General features: G+C 37.5%; 1 protein-coding gene across 1 annotated transcript in view; it reads left to right on the top strand.

Annotated features, from left to right (window-relative positions):
* Positions 1–5995: 5995 nt before the first annotated feature.
* Positions 5996–26562, top strand: part of LOC105929603 (coiled-coil domain-containing protein 73) — a 28291-nt gene continuing 7724 nt past the window's right edge. The window contains exons 1-10 of the mRNA XM_036145112.1: positions 5996–6102; positions 12890–12986; positions 16643–16783; positions 19604–19675; positions 19817–19888; positions 19981–20016; positions 20210–20284; positions 22373–22411; positions 24784–24919; positions 26314–26393. Coding sequence (XP_036001005.1) covers positions 12942–12986; positions 16643–16783; positions 19604–19675; positions 19817–19888; positions 19981–20016; positions 20210–20284; positions 22373–22411; positions 24784–24919; positions 26314–26393 — 696 coding nt within the window. The 5' untranslated portion in view covers positions 5996–6102; positions 12890–12941. The remainder of the gene's footprint in view (positions 6103–12889; positions 12987–16642; positions 16784–19603; positions 19676–19816; positions 19889–19980; positions 20017–20209; positions 20285–22372; positions 22412–24783; positions 24920–26313; positions 26394–26562) is intronic.

Genomic DNA, 26562 nt, shown 5'->3' with positions numbered 1-26562 from the left:
GGCTAACGTGACGTAACAGCCGAGCCCTCGACACGCACGCGAACTCAGAAAGCCACCCTATCCGAGCAGAGCGGCGAGGAAAGTGAAGAAGATAGCTCGTCCAATCACGATCTTTGCTTTACTGAGGTCACGCCTTCCTTTTTTTACTTGGACACGCCTTCTTTATTTATTTATTGCATTTTCTGTTTATTTTTGTTATTAACATAAAATTCAGAACAACGTACATAAAATACTAAAATACAAACTCTCTTGGAGGATGTCATAACAGCAAATCACAAGCAAGGGGATGTGAGCTAATGATAAAATAAAATATAGAACGAGGAGCAAAAGCCATTTAGAACAAAACGTTTTTAGAAATCTGGCATAAGATGATTATAGCAGTTCTCCAGATTAAAAAAAATCTAAAGGTTTTGTCTCTTTCATTATAGCCATCTAGACACACCAATATAAAGTTTTCCAATATTAATGTCTGTTATCACAATTAACCAAAACCAATTTGTGACATCCTTTGTTGCAGGTGTACCTACTTGAAATATTACGGTACTTGACGCAAGTTACATACTTGGGTTTTAATTTTAATTTAATTTTTTTTATTTGAGATTAGCAAAACTGTTATTGTGTTGAGGCTTTTGTATTTCGTTGAACCATCTGAGCCACAATATGGTTTGTGTCAGATGAGGGTGAGGAAATTGATTTTGCTGACCAGACTCCATTGTTAGGAAGAAAGGAGACAAGTAAGTCAGACACAAGGCTAGGCGGTTAGTACTTAAATAAAAGGAGTTTATGCGAAGTACGTACGGATGAACGTTCTAGGGTTACTCAAAGGAAGGTGAATTTTAATTATTTAATTTAGGAAGGGGAATTAAGATATTAATTTGAGTCCAATCATGTTGTCAAAGAAATTGATACGAGAAACTGGTGGATGCAAAAGTTATTCAAGATGGGACTTAATAAAATGCAAAAATGAAGAACAGCGGAACAAGTATTGCAATTTGAAAGTATTTGCAAGAAAGTATGGAGCCCCTAAAGGGACATTGAAGAGAAAAAAAAACGTTCTGGTGCAAACCAGAAAGTAATTTTTTTAGTTCCCTTCTCAATGTCCTTTTAGGGGCTCCATAAGAAAGAGACGTTTGAGAGAAATTTTCTAGGGGAAAATAAAGTATAACATGGAGTTGGACACTTGTATTTGGCATCGAGGAAGATCTAGAAACACTTAATCAAAGCATTCATGGAGGCTAGGTGAGGATGATCAGAAAATAATATTATTATAGAATATTTGACAGTTTATGACGGGGGGTCCCAAAATGGAGGGGAACCCAGAGTTTAAGAAAGTGTAAATTATGAACAGATCAAAAGTTGTAACTGTGGAAGTCAGTACATTGCGACATATGGAGACTGTGAGATCAGGAGGAGAGCTGTATAAAATTCAAAAAGTGAAGGTAGATATTGGATTATAACATAATCTATGCTGAGGCAGTAACAAGAGTTCAAGGACAAAAGACAAGGACAGAAATGAATAAACTAAATCAAAACCCAGGAGGCAGTGATAGATGGTAAACTAAGATGCCAACAGGTAAGACTACTGAAAATAATATTATCTTTATTTTTTATGTGATCAACTGCACAGACCAAGTTAAGCACAAAACAGAAAAAAATGCTCACCACAAATTAAACATAAATTGAAGAAACTTGGCTCAAACTAACATTAGGCTTTTTTATTTGAGGAAATGGAAGTTCACGCAGGGACACGAAGAAGGTACATGGAGGTGGATGTGTAACATCTGTGAAAATAGAAATTAAGTATGGAGTCTTGGGGAAAGGGGAAATTTGGAAATTACATAAGGTTTCAAATAAAGTTGGGGCTGTAAAATAGTTTGCTTCTACAATCCCTGTAAAAAGTTCTCAGTAGAATTATTAAAGGAAATTAGAACAAAGATGGAGGGGAATATGATCTGATGTGGAGATTTTAATGTGCAAGGTAAATTATGAGGATGAGGTCATAATGAAAGAAAAGGAGAGGTGCCTGAGGAACCAACAAACGCAACATCTGGTATGCCTCAACGATGAGAATGCACAATAATTGATTTTAGGAATGGCAAAGAGCACTGTAGGTGTTAGACTTAACTCTAGTGTGCATATGGAAAGTTGAAAAGGAAACAATGATATCAAGTGAGAATGACCCCATCGTGACAGAATTTGGTCAGTGTAAGTTTGGGATTAGACAGATCTTCAGCAGTGCTGACTGGGAAGATTTAGACAGATCACTGACAAACATCTGAGGAAAATGTATCTTTATGTAGATATTGACTGAATCACATGTGTGAAGCCATCCTAGACGCTGAAAGGCTGTCAATTCAAAGGAAGGTAGGAAAACACAAAATTGCACGTACCTCCATGTGAGGACAGAAAAACTCTTAAATGTAATACAGTCTCTGTATAAACCTTTAAGGTATCAAAAGGTACTCATAGTGTACATAATTTTATTAAATACAAAAGGTTCTAAGCAAGGGTAAAAAAAAACCCACAAAAAGGCAAAGAAGGTATTGTTGAGGTTATCCAGTTTTAGTTGACAATGGATTTACAGCAATAACGTATGAGAAAAAAAAAACAGGAATGTTTGCACACACTATTATCAAATGTCATGGTTCAGAGAACAAGAATAATGGCTGAGAATGAAGAGACACAACAATAGAAATAATATTTATTGGTCCACAGTTGGGAAATTCAGATGTCCCAGCAGCAAAGTGAAGCAAATGGAGGCTTGCAGATACACACAAAAGTAAAAATAAAATAAAAATAGGAAAATAAAAAAACATAAAAGTATAGATAGATAGATAGATAGATAGATAGATAGATAGATAGATAGATAGATAGATAGATGGCAAATGTACAATTCACTAAAAAAATACTTTATTGCAACTAGCAAACTCAGATTAAAGAAATTTACAACTGGGTAGGATAATTAAAAAAAAAAGTGCATGTAGATTCATGCATAAAAAACAACACATTTGCCAGAATGAAAATGACAATGTAACAATCAAGTTGAGGAAAGTTTATTTATTTATTTGATTTATTTTTTTTAGTGGGGCTATTGCTATATTATGGATGTTGAGTTTTTGTAAAAGGAGAAAAATCTATAGCTAAATTGTCAACATTTTATTTACTTCTTTGATGCACATGGAATAAAACCTTTGTTGTAGGCAAACTGTCTCCACGTTCAACTTTATGGTTATGGGACACATCCTTGGAAGGGATCAAATATTAATATTTTTTCCTTCATTCTTAATGCAAATAGTTAATTATGTGTTTAAATTGATTGTTTCTGTAATGTTACTGGGAGCACTCAGGGGAATAGACTGTTGCTTGGTGAATATTATATATATGTAGTAAGAAAATTAGACTATGATTACAGTTGATTAAAATGTGAATTAAACATTTTGAATCAAACATACATACATACATACATACATACATACATACATACATACATACATACATACATACATACATACATACATACATACATACATACATACATGTTTCTGACCAATTACAACACAGAGAGAGGGTATAGAAAATGTAGCTCAGGTGCACCTTTGCATTTAGCCTGTAGCTGGCAGCAGTTACCAAGCTCACACTGAACTTTGAACTATGAAGAAATCTTTGTCTTGAGGTCTGTTTGAAAAATTTTACAAACATATTCCTAATCTGGCCTTGAGTTCTCGATAAAAGAGTAATGATTTGATGCTTGGAGCAGATGCAGCAGATATTTTTTGTAAAATTGTTTGGAAAAGTTACACTGTTATCCAATATTTCTTTTTGGTCAAGTTTTCTTAGACTTTAAAGCTAAGCAAAGTGGCTGTTTTAACATGTATTATTGGTTAAAAAACACTTTTGTTTTATGTTTAAATAAATGTAAACAAAAAAATTCAAGCAGTATCTATCATGTTTTTCTGGTCCCTTCATATCTTATTGGCATGAAGAAAAAATAAAATAAATAATATTAATAAAAAAATAAAATACAATAATAAAACACATATACATTTATAAAACGTGTCCTGTCTGGCAGTGTAGCATTGAGAATTGCTGTCTTATTGCCAAAGAGAGCCCGACAGATTTCACTTTCACAAGTGGAACATTACTGCTTTCGCCGTATATATACAAGAAGCTTTATTAGATTTTATTATGGGACTAGTTCATGTTCTGTGGAATCAGAAACGGGAAGGTAGAAGAGAAAAAGATGATACGAAATGCTGAAAGGGAGAAAAGGTGAAAGAAAATGAGGAGAGGTAAAGGGAGACCAAGATAATGAGTCTGCTTCTACACCTGCAAAGAAAGATATAAAAAGAACAAAACATACCGATAAGGTACAAACAACCAACGCATTGATACAATCATGGAAAAATACAGGGTGTTTAATAAGGGATGTATACAACATGGCAGCAACGAGTTCTGCTCTGCTCCACCCCGCCCCTCATATAGGGTAGTTCATTGTTATTGTTTTGAGGCGGGTTTTTCGCGCATGCGCGCCGGACTGGTAGGCAAAAGGCGAACACAATGGCGGACGCAAACAGAGAAACTGACGAGTTCTCCGCGTATTTTTCTTCTTTAGATAACGTACTACAAGATCGTTTTAAGAGTAAGTTGATGGTTGATGGTATCAGATTGCCAGATCCACACAGCAAAAGCCTGAAGGGATGGAGCGAGTCTGTGAAATGCTGCCAAGGGTTTCGTACCGCGACATATACAGCTGCCTTATAAACACGCACGCCAGTACAGACAGAGAGCACGAAAGCCATGAAACCACTGGACGGCTACAATTATTTTAAATCGGGAAAAAGGCTCCAGCAACGCCCGCGACGCCATGAGGGATTAATCGGTCAGAAAATGGATGGATGGATGGATGTTGTTCACACATGTTTGTGCAACAGCACAAAGCGGCGTCGGACACAGGCCGCGTCTCAGCAGAGGCCCGGTAGGTTAAAAAAAAAAAATTTCACTACGGATTATTTAGGTGTTTTTGTCTTGTTAAAATGGGTGGCGGTGTCGGCGACATTGCAGCGTAAACACAGAAGTACTAGCGCCGGGGCGTAATGGGGCGTAATGGCAGCAGCAGCTGCTGTAGCCCCTGCTGCTAGCTGCTGCTAGCCGCCCCGCCCCGGCCCGTGTAGCCGGCGGCGCCGGCCCGGCTACACGGGCCGGCGCCGCCGGCTACACGGGCCGGGGCGCCGGCTACACGGGGCGCCGGCCCGTGTAGCCGGCCCGTGTAGCCGGCGGCGCCGGCCCGTGTAGTGTTTACGCAGCAGCCGCTGGCTGCTGCCGCAGCCCGTGAACTGGCAGAGCAGCCGCTGCCTGCTCCGCCGCTGCTGCTTGGCTGCTGCTGCTACCGCTTCTCCGGGCCGTGTAGTGTTTACGCAGCAGCCATTGTCTGAAGCAGCAGCAGCCGTTGCTGCTTCAGACAACGGCTGCTGCTGCTACCGCTTCTCCGGCCCGTGTAGCGATCTGTGTACCCTCCGCCGCTATTTAAGTAGAACAATGACTAGAGCAGAATTAAGTTGTATTTACCGGAGATGAAGTGTAGACTGCATATTCTGTCGTGGTATGATCGCTCCCCCAGTCCATTGGGATTATCTGCCTGCGCTCTTTTCATTGAAAATATCCATTTCTTTCTTCGTCCTTCCTCCTTCGGTAAACGACAGAAACGTACATCCAACGATTTGGAATGCCTCTCTGTGCAACCGGGAGCACAACAAGTCGTAGGCATTGCTTAGATTCCATAAATAAACGAAGTAAAAGTACGCTCTAAATCACCCGTTTTGTCATGTAGTAGACGAGAACAGTACTGTTTTCTGCCTACCAGCAGGACCCGGATGTAGCGCTGACGTCACGCGGGACGTCACACGTGAACTACCCTATAGCGTGGTGCAATTCACTCGCCATACCAAGGCAGGTTATCCGTGGCACTATCCATCCACCATACCAAGGCAGGTTATCCGTGGCACTATCTACCCGGCATACTCCTAACAGCAAACTTGCCGCGTTGACGTCAGGCTGCGTGGGGGGGAGGATTTAGTTGACGCCGGAGGTACTTGGTTCCAGAAGGTAAAGCGAGCACAGCTTCGTTATAGTCACTTTTCACATGTATTTATTGACTTAAAGCGTAACTAATTTTGTCTCAAATTAGATTGACATATTTAAACATGAAAAATGTGACATTCTGGTTCATTTTTGTCCTAAAAAATGTTGGCTTTTAATATTTCGTTTTAGCTATTGGTTTTCCTTAGCTAACCTAGCTAGCTTATGTGATTACAAAGCAAGAACTTTGCTACAAGAATATAGCCATTAAAGGTACTTTGTACTAAGTAATTTCTATAAAAAAATTAAGAAAGTGAGATTTTTTACTTACATTTCGTCTGATTCATGACAAACTGGGGCTAGCTACCGACAGTTTAGCTAAGTCTGACTTTCAGATTTAAAGGAAGAAACAGCTTTCAGTAAATTAGGCAAAAATGACTCAAATGAAGTGTATTGTGACTAAAAAGATGGTTTGAAACCTAGAAGAGTAGATATTAAGACAGTTTATGGTTGGACATGGAGCTCATGTTGAAGCCCCTGCATTGCTATTGTATTAGTAATTTTAATTTGTCAATAGCTGTATGTGAAACTAAACTACAATAAAATAAATTTAAAATGATGTTAGGTTAGGATTTTGTATGTCGGTTTAAGATATGACATATATAAGATAACATAAGATATGTTTTCAATATGCCATAACATGTAACATTTGAAATTTTTGGAAAAGTACCAAATAACAAAACAAAAATACTCAGATAAAAAAAAAAAATACTATCATAACAAATAAAAAAAAGAAAAACAAAAAAAAAAAAACCTATATACTATATGCTGTTCTTATTGTTTAGGATAAATTAGCTTGTATAATCCTTTTAATCAGGCTAAAAATCAATGTTGTAGAATATTTCCATCAAAAATAGCAGCAAAGAATATTTTATAACAAAACAATTTGACGTTCATCTTTTTTTTTTTTTTTTTTAAATAAAACATTATGTTTAAATCCATAAATTGGATATAAATTATTTATATTTTCCGAATAGCAGGGCACGGCAGGCTTCAGTGATGCTCGGGTTAATAGTTCAGGTGAGACGTCGCAGACTCAACAAGAGGAAGTGTTGTGCAAACCCTAAGAGCATTTTTGCATTCCTGAAGATCAGGGAATATTCAGCATGAGCTCACATATCAAACCCATTGATTTTATTATATAGGTACTTAAAAATGTTATCTGGTAGATTTTAAGCAATTGTACTTATCTTTATGTAAATCAAGTATGGTTTAGTTAGACCAAAACTTCTGCAGTATAGCCGCCTTTGTGTTGCTAACAGGAGAAGAAAAAATAGTAATACATGATTCTGGATGTGTTGGATTATCGTCGGACGTTCCTAAAACTGGAGCTCAAAATAGGTGAATAAAAGCTGTTTAGAGGGGAAAACAGTCAGAAGCCAATCAAGTGACTGGAGAAGAAACGGCAGCCGTAGACTCGCCGACAGTAACGCACCAGTACTTTACTGATAAGGTATTATCAGAATAGTAGATTGGACAAAATGTCTATTATAGGGCTTTTAGCTATTCTGTTTGATCAACAGGAAACATTTTAAATGAATTACGGCACTGAATATTTCACCCTTATATTCTAAGTTAGTACCATGTTTTTCGGACTCTAAGGCACACCTAAAATCTTTAGATTTTGTCAAATAGTGATGGTGCACCTTATAATTCGGTGTGCCTTACATATGAGTACTGTACTTGTTGTGCTTACTGATTGATTTTATGTAGTACAATGCGCTCTAAAATCTGTTAAAATGTGTAAGTACAACTCTGGTTAGCAACAAAGCCGCTTTGCTCAATGAACATTCGCAGCATTACGGTACACTGTGTCACTACATAGACATCATATACGTAGACGCGTCGTTGGGCGGGTTCTGCCTCTGCTGCGATGCGTCAGAGCGTCTGCCATGTTAAATGTGGCAAATCTGCAGTTACTCAGTCACTTAAACAGCATCAGAGGCAAGGCAAGGCAATGCAAGGCAAGGCAAATTTATTTATATAGCACAATTCAGTACAAGACAATACAAAGTGCTTTACATGATTAAGATATACCAAAATAATAAAATGTAGATAGAAAATAGAATAAAAGCAAGTAGGGATAGAATGTAGTAACAAAAAAGAACATTAAAAACAGTAAAACTGTTTAACTAGAACAGTCAAAGGCAATTTTAAACAGATGTGTTTTTAATCTTGATTTAAAAGAACTCAGGCTTTCCACACTTTTACAGTTTTCTGGAAGTTTGTTCCAGATAAGCGGAGCATAGGAACTAAATGCTGCTTCTCCATGTTTAGTTCTGGTTCTGGTTCTGGTTCTGCAGAGCAGGCTGGAGCCAGAAGACCTTAGTGGTCTGGAGGGTTGATACACTGATAACAAGTCTGTGATGTATTTAGGTGCTAAGCCATTTAAGGATTTATAGACTAACAGAAGTATTTTAAAGTCTATTCTCTGAGATATAGGGAGCCAGTGTAAGGACTTTAGAACTGGGGTTATGTGCTCTACTTTCTTAGTCTTAGTGAGGACGCGGGCAGCAGCGTTCTGGATCAGCTGCAGCTGTCTGACCCACTTTTTAGGAAGTCCTGTGAAAACTCCGTTGCAGTAATCAATTCTACTAAATATAAACGCATGGATTAGTTTTTCCAGATCCTGCTGAGACATCAGTCCTTTAATCCTAGAAATTTTCTTCAGGTGATTAAAGGCTGACCTTGTAATTGTCTTTAGATGCTTTTGGAGGTCCAGGTCTGAGTCCATCACTGGACCCAGATTTCGGGCCTGATTAGTGGTTTTTAGTTGAAGCGACTGAAGCTGTGTGCTAACCTTTGATCTCTCCTCTATTGGTCCAAAAATTATTACTTCTGTTTTGTTTTTATTCAACTGAAGAAAATTTTGGCACATCCACGTATTGATTTCTTCTAGGCATTTACTCAGTGGCTGAATTGGTTCATAGTCACCTGGTGACATGGTGATGTAGAGCTGTGTGTCGTCTGCATAGTTATGGTAGCTGATGTTGTTATTTTTTATTATCTGAGCTAGAGGGAGCATGTAGATATTGAAGAGGAGGGGACCCAGGATGGACCCTTGGGGAACCCCACATGTGATTTTTGTCATCTCTGATGTAAAGTTACCTACTGATACAAAAAAGTCCCTGTCCTTTAAGTAGGATTTAAACCAGTGGAGAGCTGTAGCAGAGAGGCCGACCCAGTTCTCCAGGCGCTCTAACAGAATGGAGTGATGGACAGTATCAAATGCTGCACTGAGGTCCAATAGAACCAGCACGGTGGTTCTTCCACAGTCTCTATTTATTTGGATGTCATTAAACACCTTGATCAGGGCCGTCTCTGTACTGTGGTGAGCACGGAAACCTGACTGGAAAACATCAAAGCGGCTGGCCGTAGTTAAGAAGGTGTTTAATTGTTGAAATACAACTTTTTCAATGATCTTACTGATAAAGGGGAGGTTTGAGATGGGCCTGTAGTTCTGGAGTAGAAGTTTGTCTAAATTGTTCTTTTTCAGCAGTGGTTTGATAATTGCTGTTTTTAGGGACTGGGGGGAAAACACCTGACAGAAGAGACGCGTTTATTATCTGAGTCAAATCAGACGCTATGACAGGCAAAACTTTTTTAAAGAACGCTGCGGGGAGAACATCAAGGCAGCTTGAGGAGGAACTTAGCTGCTGAATGATCTGCTCTAAGCTTTTGGAGTTTATTTGGCTGAATTGGGACATTTGGTCAAAATTTGGTCAGAGGGACTTTAATCTCAGAATATACTTTGTATTCGTAATATTTTTTATTTTTGTAATATTACAAGTTTATTTTTGTAGCCCTTTAGCTTCATCCTCCTGAATTTATTCTCGTAAAGAATAAAAATAATTAAAAAAAAATTTCTAACCTGGCCCTATTACTCCAGGAGTGAAATAATTCTGCAAACTGCGACTATTCTGGAAATGTTCCCTCTTAATTCTCATAATATGACGTTTTTCTCATAACATTACCACTTTTTTTATTTTTTTTTACTTTATTGTCCTAGGTCTTTTTTTCTCATATTAGTAATTTTACCTCTTTAATACTCCCCCAAAAAATCTGTTCTTAAAGTTTCACATGTGACTTGGTTCTATGAAATAATGAAGACCACAATGTTTAGATTTAACAAATTGATCCTTATATTCATAACACATATACACACACACAGCGTGGCAACACTATGAAAAAGCTGTGCAAGAGGTATGTACGTATGTATGTATGTATGTATATATATATATATATATATATATATATTAGGGCTGGGCAAGTTAACGCGTTAATTTCGCGTTAATTCATTAGACTATTAACGGCGATATTTATTTTATCGCGCATTAACGCATGTTGCTCACATCATGCTTTCAGTCAGTGTCAGTCAGCACACGCGCTGACTGCAGCGCGCTGTCTCACGGCAGCACTCTCTCGCTCCCCCTCCCCTCTCGTACATGGCTCAGCGGCGCCAGCCAATCAGCACGCAGGCTCAGCCTGGCCCGCGCACTCAGCTCTCACACAAACTTAATACACAAACAGCTGAGAGAGACCGCAGCAGCGAAAAAACATGAACAGAGGAAGTAGCACCGTTCGGCTTTATTTTAATACCGTAAATGAAATCAAGCTGTATGTTTTGTAAAAAGCCGGTTCATTTAAGTGGAAACACAACAAATTTATCTAAGCACGTGAAAAAACATGAAAACGTCGAGCCACAGAAACGGAGAGAGGAGACGAAACTTCTCTCACTGCCCCGACAGACCCACAGACTGACGTCACTGACTGAGGCGTTTCAGTCCTCCAGGGAACATCCAGGTAGATCAGTGGATGGATGGATGGATGGATGGATGGATGGATGTTACTGGAGCCCACACATAACATGTAATTAAGACCTTGAAAGAACCCAGTACATATATTAAAAAGTGTTATTTAAGATAAGATAACATTAGTTAATCCTTTTTTTATCCCACGACGGGGAAATTTATAGGATTAAAGCAACAGGCAGGTGCATACAACACAGACAAAATTACATAAGGATTGAAATATATAAGAGGTGGATTAGCGAAAAAAACACTGAACATAACATTATTATTATTATTATTATTATTATTATTAAATTGTAATAATAAAATAAAAACCACAAAACCCAAAAGGTCAACAGTTTCATGATACATCAAGCTTAGGGACTGGCTAATATACAGCAGGTCAAAAAAGGCCATATTTTGGCTGCAGTGCTTGTTCTCTTATGAAGAAAAGATCAACTAGTGCACTAAATTCAATAGATGGGTTGAAAATATCCAGTATAAAATAAGTGGTACAAATGTTACAACACTTTTGTTCATATGGCAGCAGAACATTAAAATAAAAGTGCTCTTTACACTACTTTTGAATTCATTCTTGGAGTTTGTAAATACAATGCGATTAATCGCGATTAATCACGATTAATCAGGGCGATTAATCGCGATTAAATATTTTAATCGTTGCCCAGCCCTAATATATATATATATACATAAAAACATCTTGCACAGCTTTTTCATAGTGTTGCCACTCTGCAGCTTTATAATCTGTTGCGGCTTATGGTTCGAAAAATACGGCATTTCCATTTTTATTTTAAAATAATAACATTTCGATTTAATTTGCGCTTCACATAGCCTTCTCTATGTGAAGGCTATGTGAGACAAACAATATATTAATATCCGTTTTGTTGTTTTTGGAGGAAACACAAGTGGCTCATTATTAAGTTACTTTTCTTTGCCGTCTGATTTGTAGCATCAAAGCCTCTTTTCTTTATCTCACCGCAGCACAGAGGAGTTGGTGGGAAAAGTCACTTAAAGGTTTTTTTTTTTTTTTTTTTAGACATTATGTTGCTTTGCGAAAACGTTCCAGTTTAATGGCTAGAACTTATTTTCATTTGTCTTTTGTGGCTCGGCCATATTGCTTGATACCTGCTCAAGTGAGTCACGGGAAAAGCAAAAGCAAATAATAAAGACATTGTTTCCTCCTTGACTGGTCACACCGAGCAACTCACATTCGTGGGCACGCCGTGCACAACAGAAACATTGTACACCATCCCTTTCAAAGTCACTCCTTAGCCTAGGGTCACAGTGTCTTTTTATGGTAGCATCCAGTTCTATCAGGGATCATTTAATTCTGCAGCATGATTGATACCGGCGCAGGTTAAATGTGAGGGGGAAAAGGTCTGTTCTATTAGGAAATCAGTGGTTAGTGGAGACCTCCCACTTGAATATTATTTTCTACTTGGTGTGTGTTTGTGTGTATAAAGACTTGTTTGTGTCACTCATTTTTTTTTTTTTTTTTTTTGCGTGTGCTTATGTTCAGGTGATAGAAGCCGTTGCAGAGGACCATGCGCAGGCTGAATTAAATAACCTAGATAATTTAAAAAGCATTGACAGTGCAATTTGTCCATTCAGTGTTATTACTCTGACCCCTATTAGTGTCAATGGGCAGGTTCATTTTAGCCTAGATGGCATGTCGTGATGTTATCTCCCCAGTGCAGCGGAAGTGGTGTAAAACAAAGAAAGAAAGCCCCTTAATGGTAATTTCCAAGGCATTACGTTAGATTACGGTGACCGATGGGCATTATGAGGCAGTAATGCTTCACGCTATTATTCCCACAAAAATCATTTAGCAGTAAAAATTGCAGATGAGGAAGTAATTATAAACTGGTGAGTTAAAAAGGGGAGTGCCGCTGCATTAAAAATGTCCATTCTATTAACCTTTTTCAACAAAATGTTTTTAATCTCAGCTAACAGGCGGAGAGTGGCCCGGTGAGACCTTTCCTGCCTGGAAGCAGCTCGATGAATCCTAAAACAGACTGCGGGACTGCTCCCCCCTTCGCTGATGTAAGTTTCAACTTTTCACAGCACAGGATAAGAGAAATACCACTCTTAATCTGCAATGCTTTCCTTTTCTATTCAGATATTGTAAGAATTACTAGTCATTGTGATAATTGTGTTATGTATTTATTTATTTTATTTATGTATTTATTGGACCATGAGTCCGGAATAAAGTTATCTATCTATCTATCTATCTATCTATCTATCTATCTATCTATCTATCTATCTATCTATCTATCTATCTATCTGTCTGTCTGTCTGTCTGTCTGTCTGTCTGTCTGTCTGTCTGTCTGTCTGTCTGTCTGTCTGTCTGTCTGTCTGTCTGTCTGTCTGTCTGTCTGTCTGTCTGTCTATCTATCTATCTATCTATCTATCTATCTATCTATCTATCTATCTATCTATCTATCTATCTATCTATCTATCTATCTATCTATCTATCCATCCATCCATCCATCCATCCCTTCATCTGTCCATCCATTCATCCATCCATCCATCTATCTATCTATCTATCTATCTATCTATCTATCTATCTATCTATCTATCTATCTATCTATCTATCTATCTATCTATCTATCTATCTATCTATCTATCTATCTATCTATCTATCTATCTATCTATCTATCTATCTATCTATCCATCCATCCCTTCATCTGTCCATCCATTCATCCATCCATCCCTTCATCCATCCATCCATCCATCCATCTATCTATCTATCTATCTATCTATCTATCTATCTATCTATCTATCTATCTATCTATCTATCTATCTATCTATCTATCTATCTATCTATCTATCTATCTATCTATCTATCTATCTATCTATCCATTCATCCATCCATCCCTTCATCCATCCATCCCTCTATCTATCTATCTATCTATCTATCTATCTATCTATCTATCTATCTATCTATCTATCTATCTATCTATCTATCTATCTATCTATCTATCTATCTATCTATCTATCCATCCATCCATCCATCCATCCATCCATCCATTACTAAAATAAAACGTTATCAAAGATATTTATTCTCTGGAATCAGTTTCTGTGTACAGTTCTATTTCAAATCACTATTTATTTATTTATTTATTTTATTTTAAACGTTTTTTGGCCAATATTTGCGTATATGCCTGCGCATATCGGCCGATACCGATTCATTAACGTATTCAGCAGCCATGTGAAGCGCATACGTTACCACTCCATCCCTGGCAGAGAGTGGCTGGTAATATTGTAAGACTGGGTGACAACAACAACAACACATAAAGGTAATTACCAATCACTACATGTACAGCAACTAAATTTACATCACATAATGTTCGTACACTGCAGTGGTGGTCAGTCTTTTTTCTTCTACGTCTCCCCGTTGAAGTAAAGAAGCTCTTTTCTCGCTGCAACAAAAACCAGGTGCTGCCATAAGAGTCGTGACGCTATGTTTTCTGTGTACCTTTCAAACCGCGGTCTGAAGCTGATTGTTAATATTAGCTGGTTTAAAATCCAGTTTTGACACTTCTGTGACGTTTGTTATCATTTTCAGTTTTATCATGTAAAGGGAGGAAGAAACAAAAATATCGGCCTTAAGAATCGGCCCCAAAAAAAATCGTCAGCACATATTGGCTATTGGTTAGACTAAGGTCAGGATAATCTGTATCGACCTTTAAAATTCATATCTGTCAATCTCTATTTAATACCATAAGTTTCAGTCTCCACAGATTTATATATTTTTTTTCTTTTGCTTTGAGCTACCATGTTGCTGCTTTTATCAGTACATTTCTTGAACCTGAGGCTGATTTTAAAATATAAGAGCAAAACTGGTCAAGGGGAGGAAAAAAGAAAAAACGTCAGAACTAAAACACTAAAGGCACTTCTAAAATGTACTTCAAAGATTGAACTATTTCAGCTAATTCAAAAAGTGAAACAAATTATAAAGATTCATTACAAGCAGGCGTTTATCACTGCCCGTTTTGATAAGCCTGTCTTTCAGCTCACAGGGATCAAAATTGGGTTTCTCTGAAAATTAGAATGTTACATAAGAATAATAGGGGGGAAAATATTTCATTTCAGAAACTCAAGCCTCCTGAAAAGTGTGTCCCTGATATTTAGGCACGCTGCTTGGTCAGAGGGGGATTGTCATGAATTACGAGGTGGCATGGAGGCAACCCTGCTGAGGTGTTGAGAGTGGCCTTCTGCTTGTCTGCTTTGTTGGCTCTGTTGCTTTGTCATTAGTGTTAACAGGTTCCACGCCCTTTAGGAAAATCACATCTGCTGCTCCATAAAGCTTGTTGTCAGATGGAAGACTAAGGGGCTCTAAAATTTACTGTTAACACAAGTGTACTTACTTTGCAGCTGAGAAATTCAGTGGCCCAAAAGTAGTAGATGCCATGGACTAGAAGTAAGCAACTTGGATTTATTTTTTTTTATTTTTTTTGCCTATTCAGTCTTCTTCACAACTATAGAAATTTGATTTGTAAATGAAGGCATTGTTTACTACTTTCATTTGAAAAGCTCCGTGAACAGCCAGCTTCTTTATCGGTGACCTCTTGAAGCTCAACCTTGCTATGGCGGGTTGTCAGTGACTGCCTGCCGGACAACTGTGAAGGCAGGAGTGAGGTGAAGTCCCCGTGATGTATGTAGGCCATGTCCAAATGATTCCTTCCCTCAATGTTCGAAATATACCAGTGGGTGGGAAATAAATCTATGTATACAAGTTTCACATTTTGAATTAAGTTATAATATATTGAGGTGCACCAATATCTACTGATTGTAAAAGCTATGTGAGAATCAGTAAGTAACCGGGAAAAAACCCAACAAAGACCTGAGAGAAACATCATCCTTCATCTGATCATCTGAAGCACGTTTCAAACACAAGGCCCGCGGGCTGAATCTGGCCCATCGAGGCAATTTTCCCGGCCTTTAAGAGCCAAAAAAGGCATACTATGTCATAAAGTAGAGGCATATATCCCTTTAAATTGTATAAAGTAGCTGAAACCGTGCCTCCTGTAGCCAAAGTAGATTTTTTTTTACTGTGTAGTAACAGCATCCTGCCACTAGATGTCAGTTTTTCTACAACACAGTAAAACAATCCAGAAATGTCCAAAAAGACAAATAGAGAAGCAGAATTATGAGTTTACTGTGAAATGTTTTACATTTTTATGTGAACTGGAATGAAATTATGAAATCAAAAGTGTCATCTATACAGGTGCAACCGGCCCTTTTAATGACTACATATAGCCTTCTCTTTTTCTGGTTATTCTATAATCTGATGTGGAAAAAGACTTAGGACGTTTACACAAAATATTATTATTTGTTAATATATTACAAGACAAACAATATATTAATATCCGTTTTGTTGTTTTTGGAGGAAATAAAGTGGCTCATTATTGAGTTACTTTTCTTTGCCGTCTGATTTTCACGCATTGTAGGATCAAAGCCTCTTTTCTTTATCTCACCGCAGCGCAGAGGAGTTGGTGGGAAAAGTGGCGCAGTATAGAAATGAGTTCGACACCCCTGATCTAAACCTTAGTATAGTGCTTTATATGTACAAAGAAGTCAGTAAAAAGCTTAAAGATTTCACAGCCATACCTTATATTTGATCTATTTCTCCTATTTAGAAGTTCTCGTTAGTGAACATTTCTGACCTTGAATCTGTGTTAGTTTCTCTGGTGAAGCTTGACGACCCAGCAGTGGAGCAGGAGCTCTTTCTGTCCAGCTCTCGTAGTCAAACAGAAGGTGGAGCACCCATCTTGCTACAGCTGCTGGAGTTTAAAACTCATCTGCAGGAGGTCGTCGAGGAGCTGCATATTCGAAGGGTAACGTAGCCAACTGCAACCTTTGTTCACCGACGAAGAAAACGCTTTAAATCTTTCTGCTCAACTACTTTTTCCACTACATAACAATCTGCGACAAGTCTGACGGCTAATGGGTGACTGCAAAGACGCAAGCACATCCCTCGTTGTGCTCTTTCTTTTAATACTATGACAAAAATTCCCAACTGGATATGTCAATTACACAGGAAAAAAAAAAAAGTTTAAATGAATCTTTGAAACGTGCCTGTCTTTTTGAATGTACAATCTTAAAAAAACTGCTTATTTGGTTATTTGTTTTTCATCTAACCTTTATTTATACAGGTATTCTCATTGAGATCCAAGATCTAATTTTCAGGAGTTTATTAAAACAAAACATCAACGAAACTATACAAACACAGTAACAATACAAGCAAACAAAAAATGCAACTCAATTAAATGAGCTAATAAAATAGGATTACTGTTCACGAAGTAGTGGCGCAGCACCGAGGCTAAGATATTCAGGAAACTGGTTTCATATCATTCTTAAAGCAAATGCCTCTGGCTGTCTAAGAAGAGGCCAGTTGGGTTTCATACATTTAAAAACAGGATTGGGGTCACGTTTCGCCATTTAGCCCTTGACAACATATAGAGTAAATTTGCTTGTATAAAACATAAATAAAGCTTTCCCTCCCTTTGGCAAACACTTCCAACATAAGAGTACTTAAAGCTTAAAGGAGCAAAGATGGGATGTTGGTCATTTGTTGCCATTTGGATTTTATTGTTATTGTCCTGTTAACGCGGACAAAAACATTATTGCATCTTATCGTCCTCAGGCTAAATCACACTTTGTGGTGGAGCTGCTGAGGGCGGAGGTGGTGCAACATTCCTGAGCGGGTCAAATTCCAGGGAGCTTCTTGAGATGCTGTGCGATCCGCTGCTCTCTCACTACAAATAAAAAAAAAAAAACACAAAACAATTATTGTTGAGTTGCTTTTTAATGGTGATAGTTTGTGACAATAGGAAATTGCTTTGGAATATTTTTTTTTTTGCAAGAGTGAGATTGAAATGAAGACAGTGCTGTGATCCGTGTCCTGAGAAACATAAGGAGAAACTTTGGGATTTCTTACAACTAAACTTTAAAACGTACAAATATAAACGTTAGCTCTTCCTGTTTTATTGCCCACTAAAAAGCAACCAATTATAACAGCAATTACATAACAAAAAGGATTTATAATGCAGATAATGATGTAGATGGAAAATGATGCTGATCAGGTACTTTTTTGAGTTTTATGTTTGAATAAAAAATAAAGAGAATGAATAAATTGAACATAAATGAATTATATAATTTGGGTAAATAAAAAATATTTAAAGGTCACATTTTGATTTATGAGGATTGAGTCCAATGGCTTTATAAAACATTTCAGTTTGTTTTTCACAGTCTTTTTGCTTTTACTGTAATTATTCCCCATCCCCAAAAAATAACAGCTTTATATTCTGTGCTTTCCTATTGTTTTTTTTCTTCTTTTTACTGCAGTGCCATGCTGGTGGCATAGTTTAATAGGAACTTATAAACCAAATTTACAGAGCCAAGCAGCTCCCACATGCTCATAAAAAGTGCCGCATATATACAGAGAGCTATTGACTTCTACCTGCCTTCTCCTAAGGAAGAGGGAGGATAGGGATGGCGTTCCACAAATATAACCTCCCCTTTAATGCTCCTCTCTCACAGGGCGCTTCTACAAAAAGATACGCTGGGCTGAACCAGAGAAACTTTTGCAGTTTAACTCCAGAGAGTTATTAAGCCAAAGATCGGGAGAGAACACATACTTGTTTTATGCTTTGTCTGCATGGACTGCAGTCACCGAGCCTTAATCCCGTTTGAATTTACTAACCAGTCATCTAATTTAGTAGGTGCTTTCATTTAGTAAACCCGTATCCACAGAGCCAGTGAAATGGTTACATGCACTTGCCAGGGGCATGACTATCATATTAATATCTTGCCTTTAAAGATGCAGTAGAAAAAGAAAAAAAAAGAAAATCCGCAACAAATTCAAATTTGTGCTACCAATTTATTTATTTATTTTTTAAAATCACAGAAGCAGATTCTTGTTTAACCCTTCTACACTTAAAAAAGAGCAATCATGTATATTTAAAAATGTAAAATTAATAGAACTTTCATGCCTGTGATGAGTTCATGTAAAGAATCCAGCATCAGCAGAAGCAGCAAAACGGTAAATGGCAACCCGAGTTTGAATCCCGGTTCCGTCAGGAAGGCCTGCCAAGTCTGTGTGCAAGTTTTAATGACTTGCTGTGGCGACCCTTGAATAAGGGAGCAGCCGACTGGGCTCGCAGGGCCATAGATAATAAATAGCATGTGATATATGTGCATTGTGCCAATTCCAGATGGTGTGGGTTATTTAGCAAAGCACACACACATAGGATGTGAACTTTAACCCACAAAACGTGTCTTTTCGCAGGTCACTCCAAATGGCCTTGCAGGACCGTACATTTAGTCAAATCAAAGTGTAAACCTCGCAGTTCGAAGCCCAGGGTTTGAATTTCCACAGGCTAATATAACTATTAGAGAAGAAATCTGACCTGAGAATATTTAATACAAAATCTTAGTTTGTGCATCTTGAAGTTGCCCTGCAGAAACTAACTCTTAATCAAGTATTTCAGAGGTTGCTAAGTAATGTAAGAGAGGAAATATCATTTGACGTTTTCCTGAACTGCTTTTGTTTGCCGGGTAGATGTTGTCTCGAGCCTCTGACACTTGTTTTTCTAAACAGTTTTTTTTTTTTTTAGCATCAGGTTCAGTAACAAATATTGTTTTTAATGGTACAGGATGCAGAGACGCGGTTTGAGGATGAGATCAGTAAGCTTGTGCTGGAGAAACAGGAGCTGGAGTGGGAAAAGGTACAGTTTACGTCTAAAAAAAAAAAAAAAAAAAATACATCCGCTCTACACAGTTAGCTTTTAGAAGATTACATTGAATGATATGAAATGACATGATTCCACATAAATCAAGTTTCAAGTCTTTCCGTCTTTGTGCAACAGGAATCCCTTCAACATCAAATAGAGACCATGACAAAACAGCACACAGAATCACTCGGCTCTGTGAAGAAGACGGTCTGTGTTTTGTTTTTTTAAATCTGCACAGACCTTTATAATCACAATAACAATTCAAAACTCCCCTGAATGATTTCTCACTCTCCTTGTAGTTTCAAGTCAAATTACAGCACACTGAGGAGGAGAAGGTAGGACAAGCTTATTTTGTCTCTGAATCATTTTTGGGAGAGAAAGCGCATTTCATTCAGTTAATGCTAAAGTGGGGTAATAAATTCGCTTGTGTCAGGCACACAGTCTCGGTCCTTGGAGGGGATTCTTCCGTGCGGCGCTTTGGTATTTATTGCTGTTTTTGACATTCACAATAATAATATCACATTTCAGGGGAAATACCAGGTCAGTGCAGAGCTAAAGGACAAGGAGATTAACAATTTAAAGGAAGAGCTGAAGTCATTACAGGTATTAAGAAGTTCAACATTCTGTTTGTTCTTTCCTCCTCTTATTTTCATTCTGTAAGCAGAGGCCTCAATTTTCCTATTTCCTCTTTATTTGTATTAGAATAAAACATATTCATATTTAGCTCAACGGGACAAGTAAATAAAAAAAAAAAGTCATGCTTGATCAGATTCAAGGACAAAGGTCTGATTGGAGGGCAGTTTGTCTGCAGGGTTGACAACACGGAGGTGATATACGGCCATCCACACGGCCGGCTGCACCTTAACAACCCGGCTTTGTTACAGAGACAATACAGACTGTTTTTGATCTTCTGTCTGGGAGACGACGTAGTGGGATGTGGCCCGAATGATTGTTGCGCCCTGGTCCGATACATTTCTTTAATTTGAAACGTTCTCACACGGGTAACAAGCAGGAATTAGGGTACTTTAGTCGTGATGGAACGTAACCATGTGTGAATGTTTCAGTTTGCTCTAAATTATTCAACATTGTTGTTTTTTTCTTTAAATAGGCATACAGTAAAAATAAACAAATGACACTGGTATATCTACATCTAAAAGAATTTAGATTCATTCTTTTGGTACGTTATAAGTACCGGGGTAGACAGACTGATCTGAAACTTAAGAGAAGTTGAAATGACAACAAAAAACACAAAATTGGAGAGCAGTAGGAGAACTCAGCAGAGTGAGAGAAATAGACCCTGATGTCCTCCAGCAGCCTAAGCCTATAGCAGCATAACTATAGAGATAGCTCAGGGTAACATGAGCCACTCTTAACTATAAGATTTGTCAAAAAGGAAAGTTTTAAGCCTAGTCTTAAAAGTAGACGGGGTGTCTGCCTCACGGACAAAAACTGGGAGTTGGTTCCACAGGAGAGGAGCCTGAATTCTATTATTTGGGTTAAAAATCTATTTAACTGTAAGAAAACACGTCAAATGCAGTTGATCATATAATGCTATTTGATAAAACAATATCTAAGGAAGTGCACCCAATAGCGTAGATTAATTTATCTTGCAATATTTTCGTATCCCGAGCAAGAAGAAGCTCACAGGAACAGCTCCCCCTTAACATAAAGAAACCTAAAAGGCTTAGTATGAGCTGCAATTTGCCGCCACTGGTGGAGATTTAGAAGACAGGTGGAAGTCAAACACAGCAGCACTTTCTATGGTGGAGAAAAACAATTAATGGCAGCAGTAGGTCAATGGATAGTCTAATTCATGTGTAAAAGTGGAAAAGAGAGAGAGAAAGAAAGCAAACACTGGGTCAGTACTTTCCATGAAAACAAAACATCAGTCAATCATCAAAAGCAATGCAAAAAAGCAAACAGTTTATAGATTTTGTTTATGCGACCTAGATTAATCTATCCATCTCTGTATGATAAACACATACGGTAAATATCTTTTCTAGGTTTAGAACATACGCAAAATATTCAGTGGTTTGTAATCATTTTGGATTTAGTCTGACAGGTTTCTGCTCCCGAAACATCTGAGTGACTGTATTCGTTAAACTGAACCATTAGAGATATTATCCACAGTTAGAATAATTTTGGTCTGAAGCCTAGCAACAGTTTCAAGGATAGCATAGTTTACCAAATATACCCCTTAAAGTCCTATTTATATCCAAACGCTTCAGGTCATCATTTGAAGTTGCTGTAAATCACAGTATATGACTAATGCACTGATCCACCATGCCCCCTGTAACATGCATGGAGAAGGCAGTCTTTAAAGTTCACGTCCCATGTTTCCTGAAACTCTTAAAGTAGTTTTAATGCCTGAGCCAAACCACACCGTGAGGAGGAATGAAACTAGATATTAACATTTTCTAAGGCTATTTGTACTCTCATGCAGTCATGGGTTAAAACCTCAAAATGCAAACCTTTTTGTGTGTTTTGTGTTCTGCAAATGAATGACATTATCTTAATCTTTATCTTTTGAATACTTCTCACCGAAAGCAGTTTAAGGACCACTAATTTGACTCTTCCTCAAGCTCATTCATACTTCAGTTTTGCTCTAAAAGTTATTCTGTATCCTTTTTTTTTTTTTTTGTTAAAAAGACAAAGTTTAGTTTAATCCGCTCTCTTTTTCTTTTAACGCAGTTGCTGAAATACAACTTGGAGAAGAAATCGAGTGAGCTGGTAAGGAGGGATCCTCCATTTATACAAACTGTTGACAGGTGATTGTTGGGAGGGAGGAGAATTAAACGAGGAAGACGAGGGACCGGTGCTAAGGAGCCTCTGGTTCAGAGGGAGGAGTTCATCACAAGTAACAGAGAGGGAGTGTGCGACACTTTGAACCGCTACCACACCAGAGAAAATATCTCTATTAAAATATTTTATAACTGGTCCGCGCTCAGTTTAACCTCTTGGCAGCAGAATCAGAGGGAGTTCAGCAGAGCTGCTTGATTGGAGAGTTGGAGAGGGGGATGAAAGTGAAGGGAGGTAAAATGAGAAAGGCGAAAAGAAAAAAAAAAACTCAGCTTGATACAGACAATCAAAGTATGATGGCAGTTTGAAGAGCGATAAAGTGCTCTGAAGCATGTGCAGAGTTGATTCTTTCATGGCTCTGAAACCCTTAACCACTGGGTCTATTAAATGAGGATCATCGGAAATATTTGAAAGCTTCTTCTTCTGTTGGATTCTGCGTCTAACAGAATCAAGCACAATTTTTCCCCGTGTTTTTGTGCCTGCCTGAAAAAATCCCTTTACAGACTCAGACTTTGCTCTGAGAGCTTTTAATGCAGCTTAGAATGATCTAAAATACATCAGAAGATAAAAACCAAACAACTACCAAAGCATTAAAAATATAAAGTGATCAGAATTTTATATATTCAATTGTCTGTCCGTCCATATGTGGGTGGAACGGTATTTATATTTGAACATTTTACATACAGCACTTTCAGCTGAACAAATTCGACATTTCTTTAAACTTTCTTTAAACTTTCTTTAAACTTGTACACATTCCTAAACATCTGTAGTGCCATGCAGAAGTGTCCAGTTTGGATTTTTACCCATTTTGTTAGGTTCCAACCTGTAATTTTAATGTTTTTTAATCTCATTTTATGTTATAGATTTGTACAAAATTCACTTAGTTGGGGAAGTGAAATCAGAAAAATGCATATTAAAAATAAATATATTGAGCATGTACTATGAAGCCTCTAAAAAGCTCTGCCTCGGATTATAACCCACCCCGGATTATAAAGTGCATTACATATTCTTCCCAAGTGTGTAATATCACCCGTACGCAGCTCTCTCCTGAGAGGGAGACTATCCGTCTTCTTATTTAGACATTATATTCAGGCAGTCTTGTAGACAGCTCAGGGGTCCTATCAGATAGTGACACAGTGTACCGTGATGCTCTGAATATCCATTGAGCGAAACGGCTTCATTGCTACCACAGTCATACTTACACATTTTAATGTGTTGGTATGGCCTAGTCAAAGTCCAAACCTTAAGCCTATTGGAAATCTGTGGTTAGATTGCTGTTCACAAGTGAAAACCATATGACATGAAGGAGCTGGAGCGTTTTTTTCTTGAGGAATGGCGAGATGTGGCGAGCTCAAAGAGGCGTATCCACAGCCGCTTGCAGCTGGAAATGCTGCAAAATGTGTGTCTCTAAAATATTGACTTTGAAGTTGTGAACAGTTGCACACGCTGACGTTTTCTGTTGTTTGCTTCGGAAGAATAGGAACTAATCTTTCTTCAAAGCTGTAAGCGTGTTCAGTAAATTAAATGATGCAAGCTCTCAAACAGTCTACTGGATAGCTGCAGATGTGGAACCTGTCACCAGTTCTGGGTCCAGAGTAGTCCATCTGTCGGGAGATGTTCCCAACCAGCTGCTGTTTATGATGCATTCATGTACAACATGTGCGCTGTGTTGTCTATATTATTTTTTTTTCCAAGTAATTCCTTGGTTTTATAATGATTATATTGAAAAAAAAAACAATTTGTTAGTTTTATACTAGACACATTTTGAAAAATGCAAGAAGTTATTGATAAAATTGAATTATCAGAAAATGTTACCACCCCTTTTTCAATGTTGAGCTCAGTAAAATATATTTTGACATTTTTCTTTGTTTCTCTTGTCATAAATGCTCTGAAACTGTACAGAGTCATGTTTTAACATAAAGTCTTGATAAAGTATGGAAATTCAGATAATAAATTCTGTGCTTGTGAAAGGCAAATGTATATTTGCATCAAAGACTTGTCAGATGTGGATGTAGGAGTCCTCAAAACACAAAATTCCTACACCCTAAAAGGAGGCCAAAAATATTACAATGTATCAAGCAATAATTAAAAAAATTGAGTAAAAATACATTTTTATTACAATTTTAGTGTTTTTAGTGATTAACCAACTTTAAGCTGTTGCTGATTAAGTCTCCCCACTACTGAGGGAAACAATGTGCAGAAACTAGAAAAGGTTTCATATTTCTTTTGTTTCTTTTTTGCATCATGTGAGCCTCTTTATTCCCTCTGGCATTTTTTTTTTTCAAACTTTGGGTCCTTCACAGGAACAGAAGCTGGCCCTGCAGAGTCGGACAAAGGACAACCACCTGAAACAACTGGCAGAGGTGGAGAAAAGGTTCAGCGCCCTGTCCAAACAGTGCGCCATGGTCAAGCAGGCTCATGATAAACTGGAGCAGAATGGTAACAGATAACTGGATGAAAATAGATGCAAGACAGTATTAATATTATTATTGAATTGAGGTCCATAAATGTCATTATTGAATGTTTGAATTGGTGCTTTAATTATTGGCCAGTGGTCATTTTGTGGAAGATTTCAGGTAAAAAATTGTTACCCATTTTGAACATATTTCTCTTGTCATTTAAAAAATGCAGTTCCAGCATTTATTATAACCTGGAGCTGTCAACTTATTGGAGCTAAAGCATCCTAGAGGATGTAAATAAACATGTTATGTTTTATTTTCCATTATAATAGCGGCTGACGAGGTCTTTTTTATTAACAGACTGGTGATGTGTATCATACATGCTAAATAAATTAGTAGGGCTGGGCAATATATCGAGATTTTAAAGAGATATAAGATGAGATTATATTGTTTATGTTGAGATGGTCTATGCCGCGTTAGCATTATGCTTTTATGTATTTCAGCAGCTAATTTTTCAGCCTTTTCTCAGATATATCTACCACTGTTTTTTTTTTAAATGTGCCTGTGTTACATTTAGGATGAAGCTTTCACTCAGATGCCTTTTTATAATTACTTTATAAAAAGAAAAACATATTGAGTTTATATATCGGCATTCAGCCTAAAAATATCGAGATTTTTTTTATCGCCCAGCCCTATAAATTAGGTTGTAAAATTAAATGCAGGATGAGTTGGCTTGAGACAATCAGCCCCACATTAGAGCTACAGCTGGACTCTATAGTAATTAATCTGTGCACTGTTTGATAAAGTGCTGAAATAAAGCACAGAGATGTTGAAAGTACATGATGACCAGAAGATGGGGTTTTATTTGGCTCGATGGTATTCCAGCAGCACACTGATTTCCACACAAGTTTTCTGACTCGCCATTCTTTATACTTAATCTACATCATTATTTCACAATTTAGGTTATAAGCAGAGGTCATTGTCAAGCTTGTTTAAATGCTCCTTTGGGAATATTTTGAGAACCTGGGAAATATTCCCTCTGTTTGGCAGCAATGTTTAACACATGTAACCCGAGCAGGAATTCCCACTCTGCTGAAACCAGATAAGACTGATCCGTCACATCATTTTCCTGCCCTTTAACGATCCTTCTCTACTCACATTTATATGGTATATCTTTCAGTTAGTCTATTTTGACAAGTTATGTCCTATGATATTAGAAGTTTTATGTTTTCTCTTAGCATTAATACACATATAAGTCCACAAGGCAGGTTGTGATCTCCAAAGAAGCACTTTTACAATCCCTTTCTATAAATGATAACCTATGTGCTCCTTAGCATATTGTCTCTTCTTCTTGTCCTAATTCAGTGTTGCCAGACTGCTTGCCTGTGTCCTGCAGTCAGGTTTGACGTTGATCTAATATTTTGTTTCTTAAAGTTGATGAAGCTATGAAGATAAATAACAAGTTGACGTCTGCCTGTCAAAAACAAGAAGAGATGGTTGTTTCACTTAAGAAGGTATGGAGACAAGAAGGTAAATATTTAAATTTACATTTAAAGCGTATTCTATTTTTACAACCAAACTGCCTTACAATGACAGTTTAATTTAGTTTGGTTTATTTATATAGCAGTAGTTTACAACGAATGTCAAGAGGCACTTTATGAGAAAGACAGGCCCAATTTTAAT

This window comes from Fundulus heteroclitus, chromosome 2 (genome assembly GCF_011125445.2).
Source record: "Fundulus heteroclitus isolate FHET01 chromosome 2, MU-UCD_Fhet_4.1, whole genome shotgun sequence".
Classification (NCBI taxonomy): Eukaryota; Metazoa; Chordata; class Actinopteri; order Cyprinodontiformes; family Fundulidae; genus Fundulus; species Fundulus heteroclitus.
The sequence above is the reverse complement of the archived record's forward strand: the minus strand, read 5'-3'. Positions and strand labels throughout refer to the sequence as shown.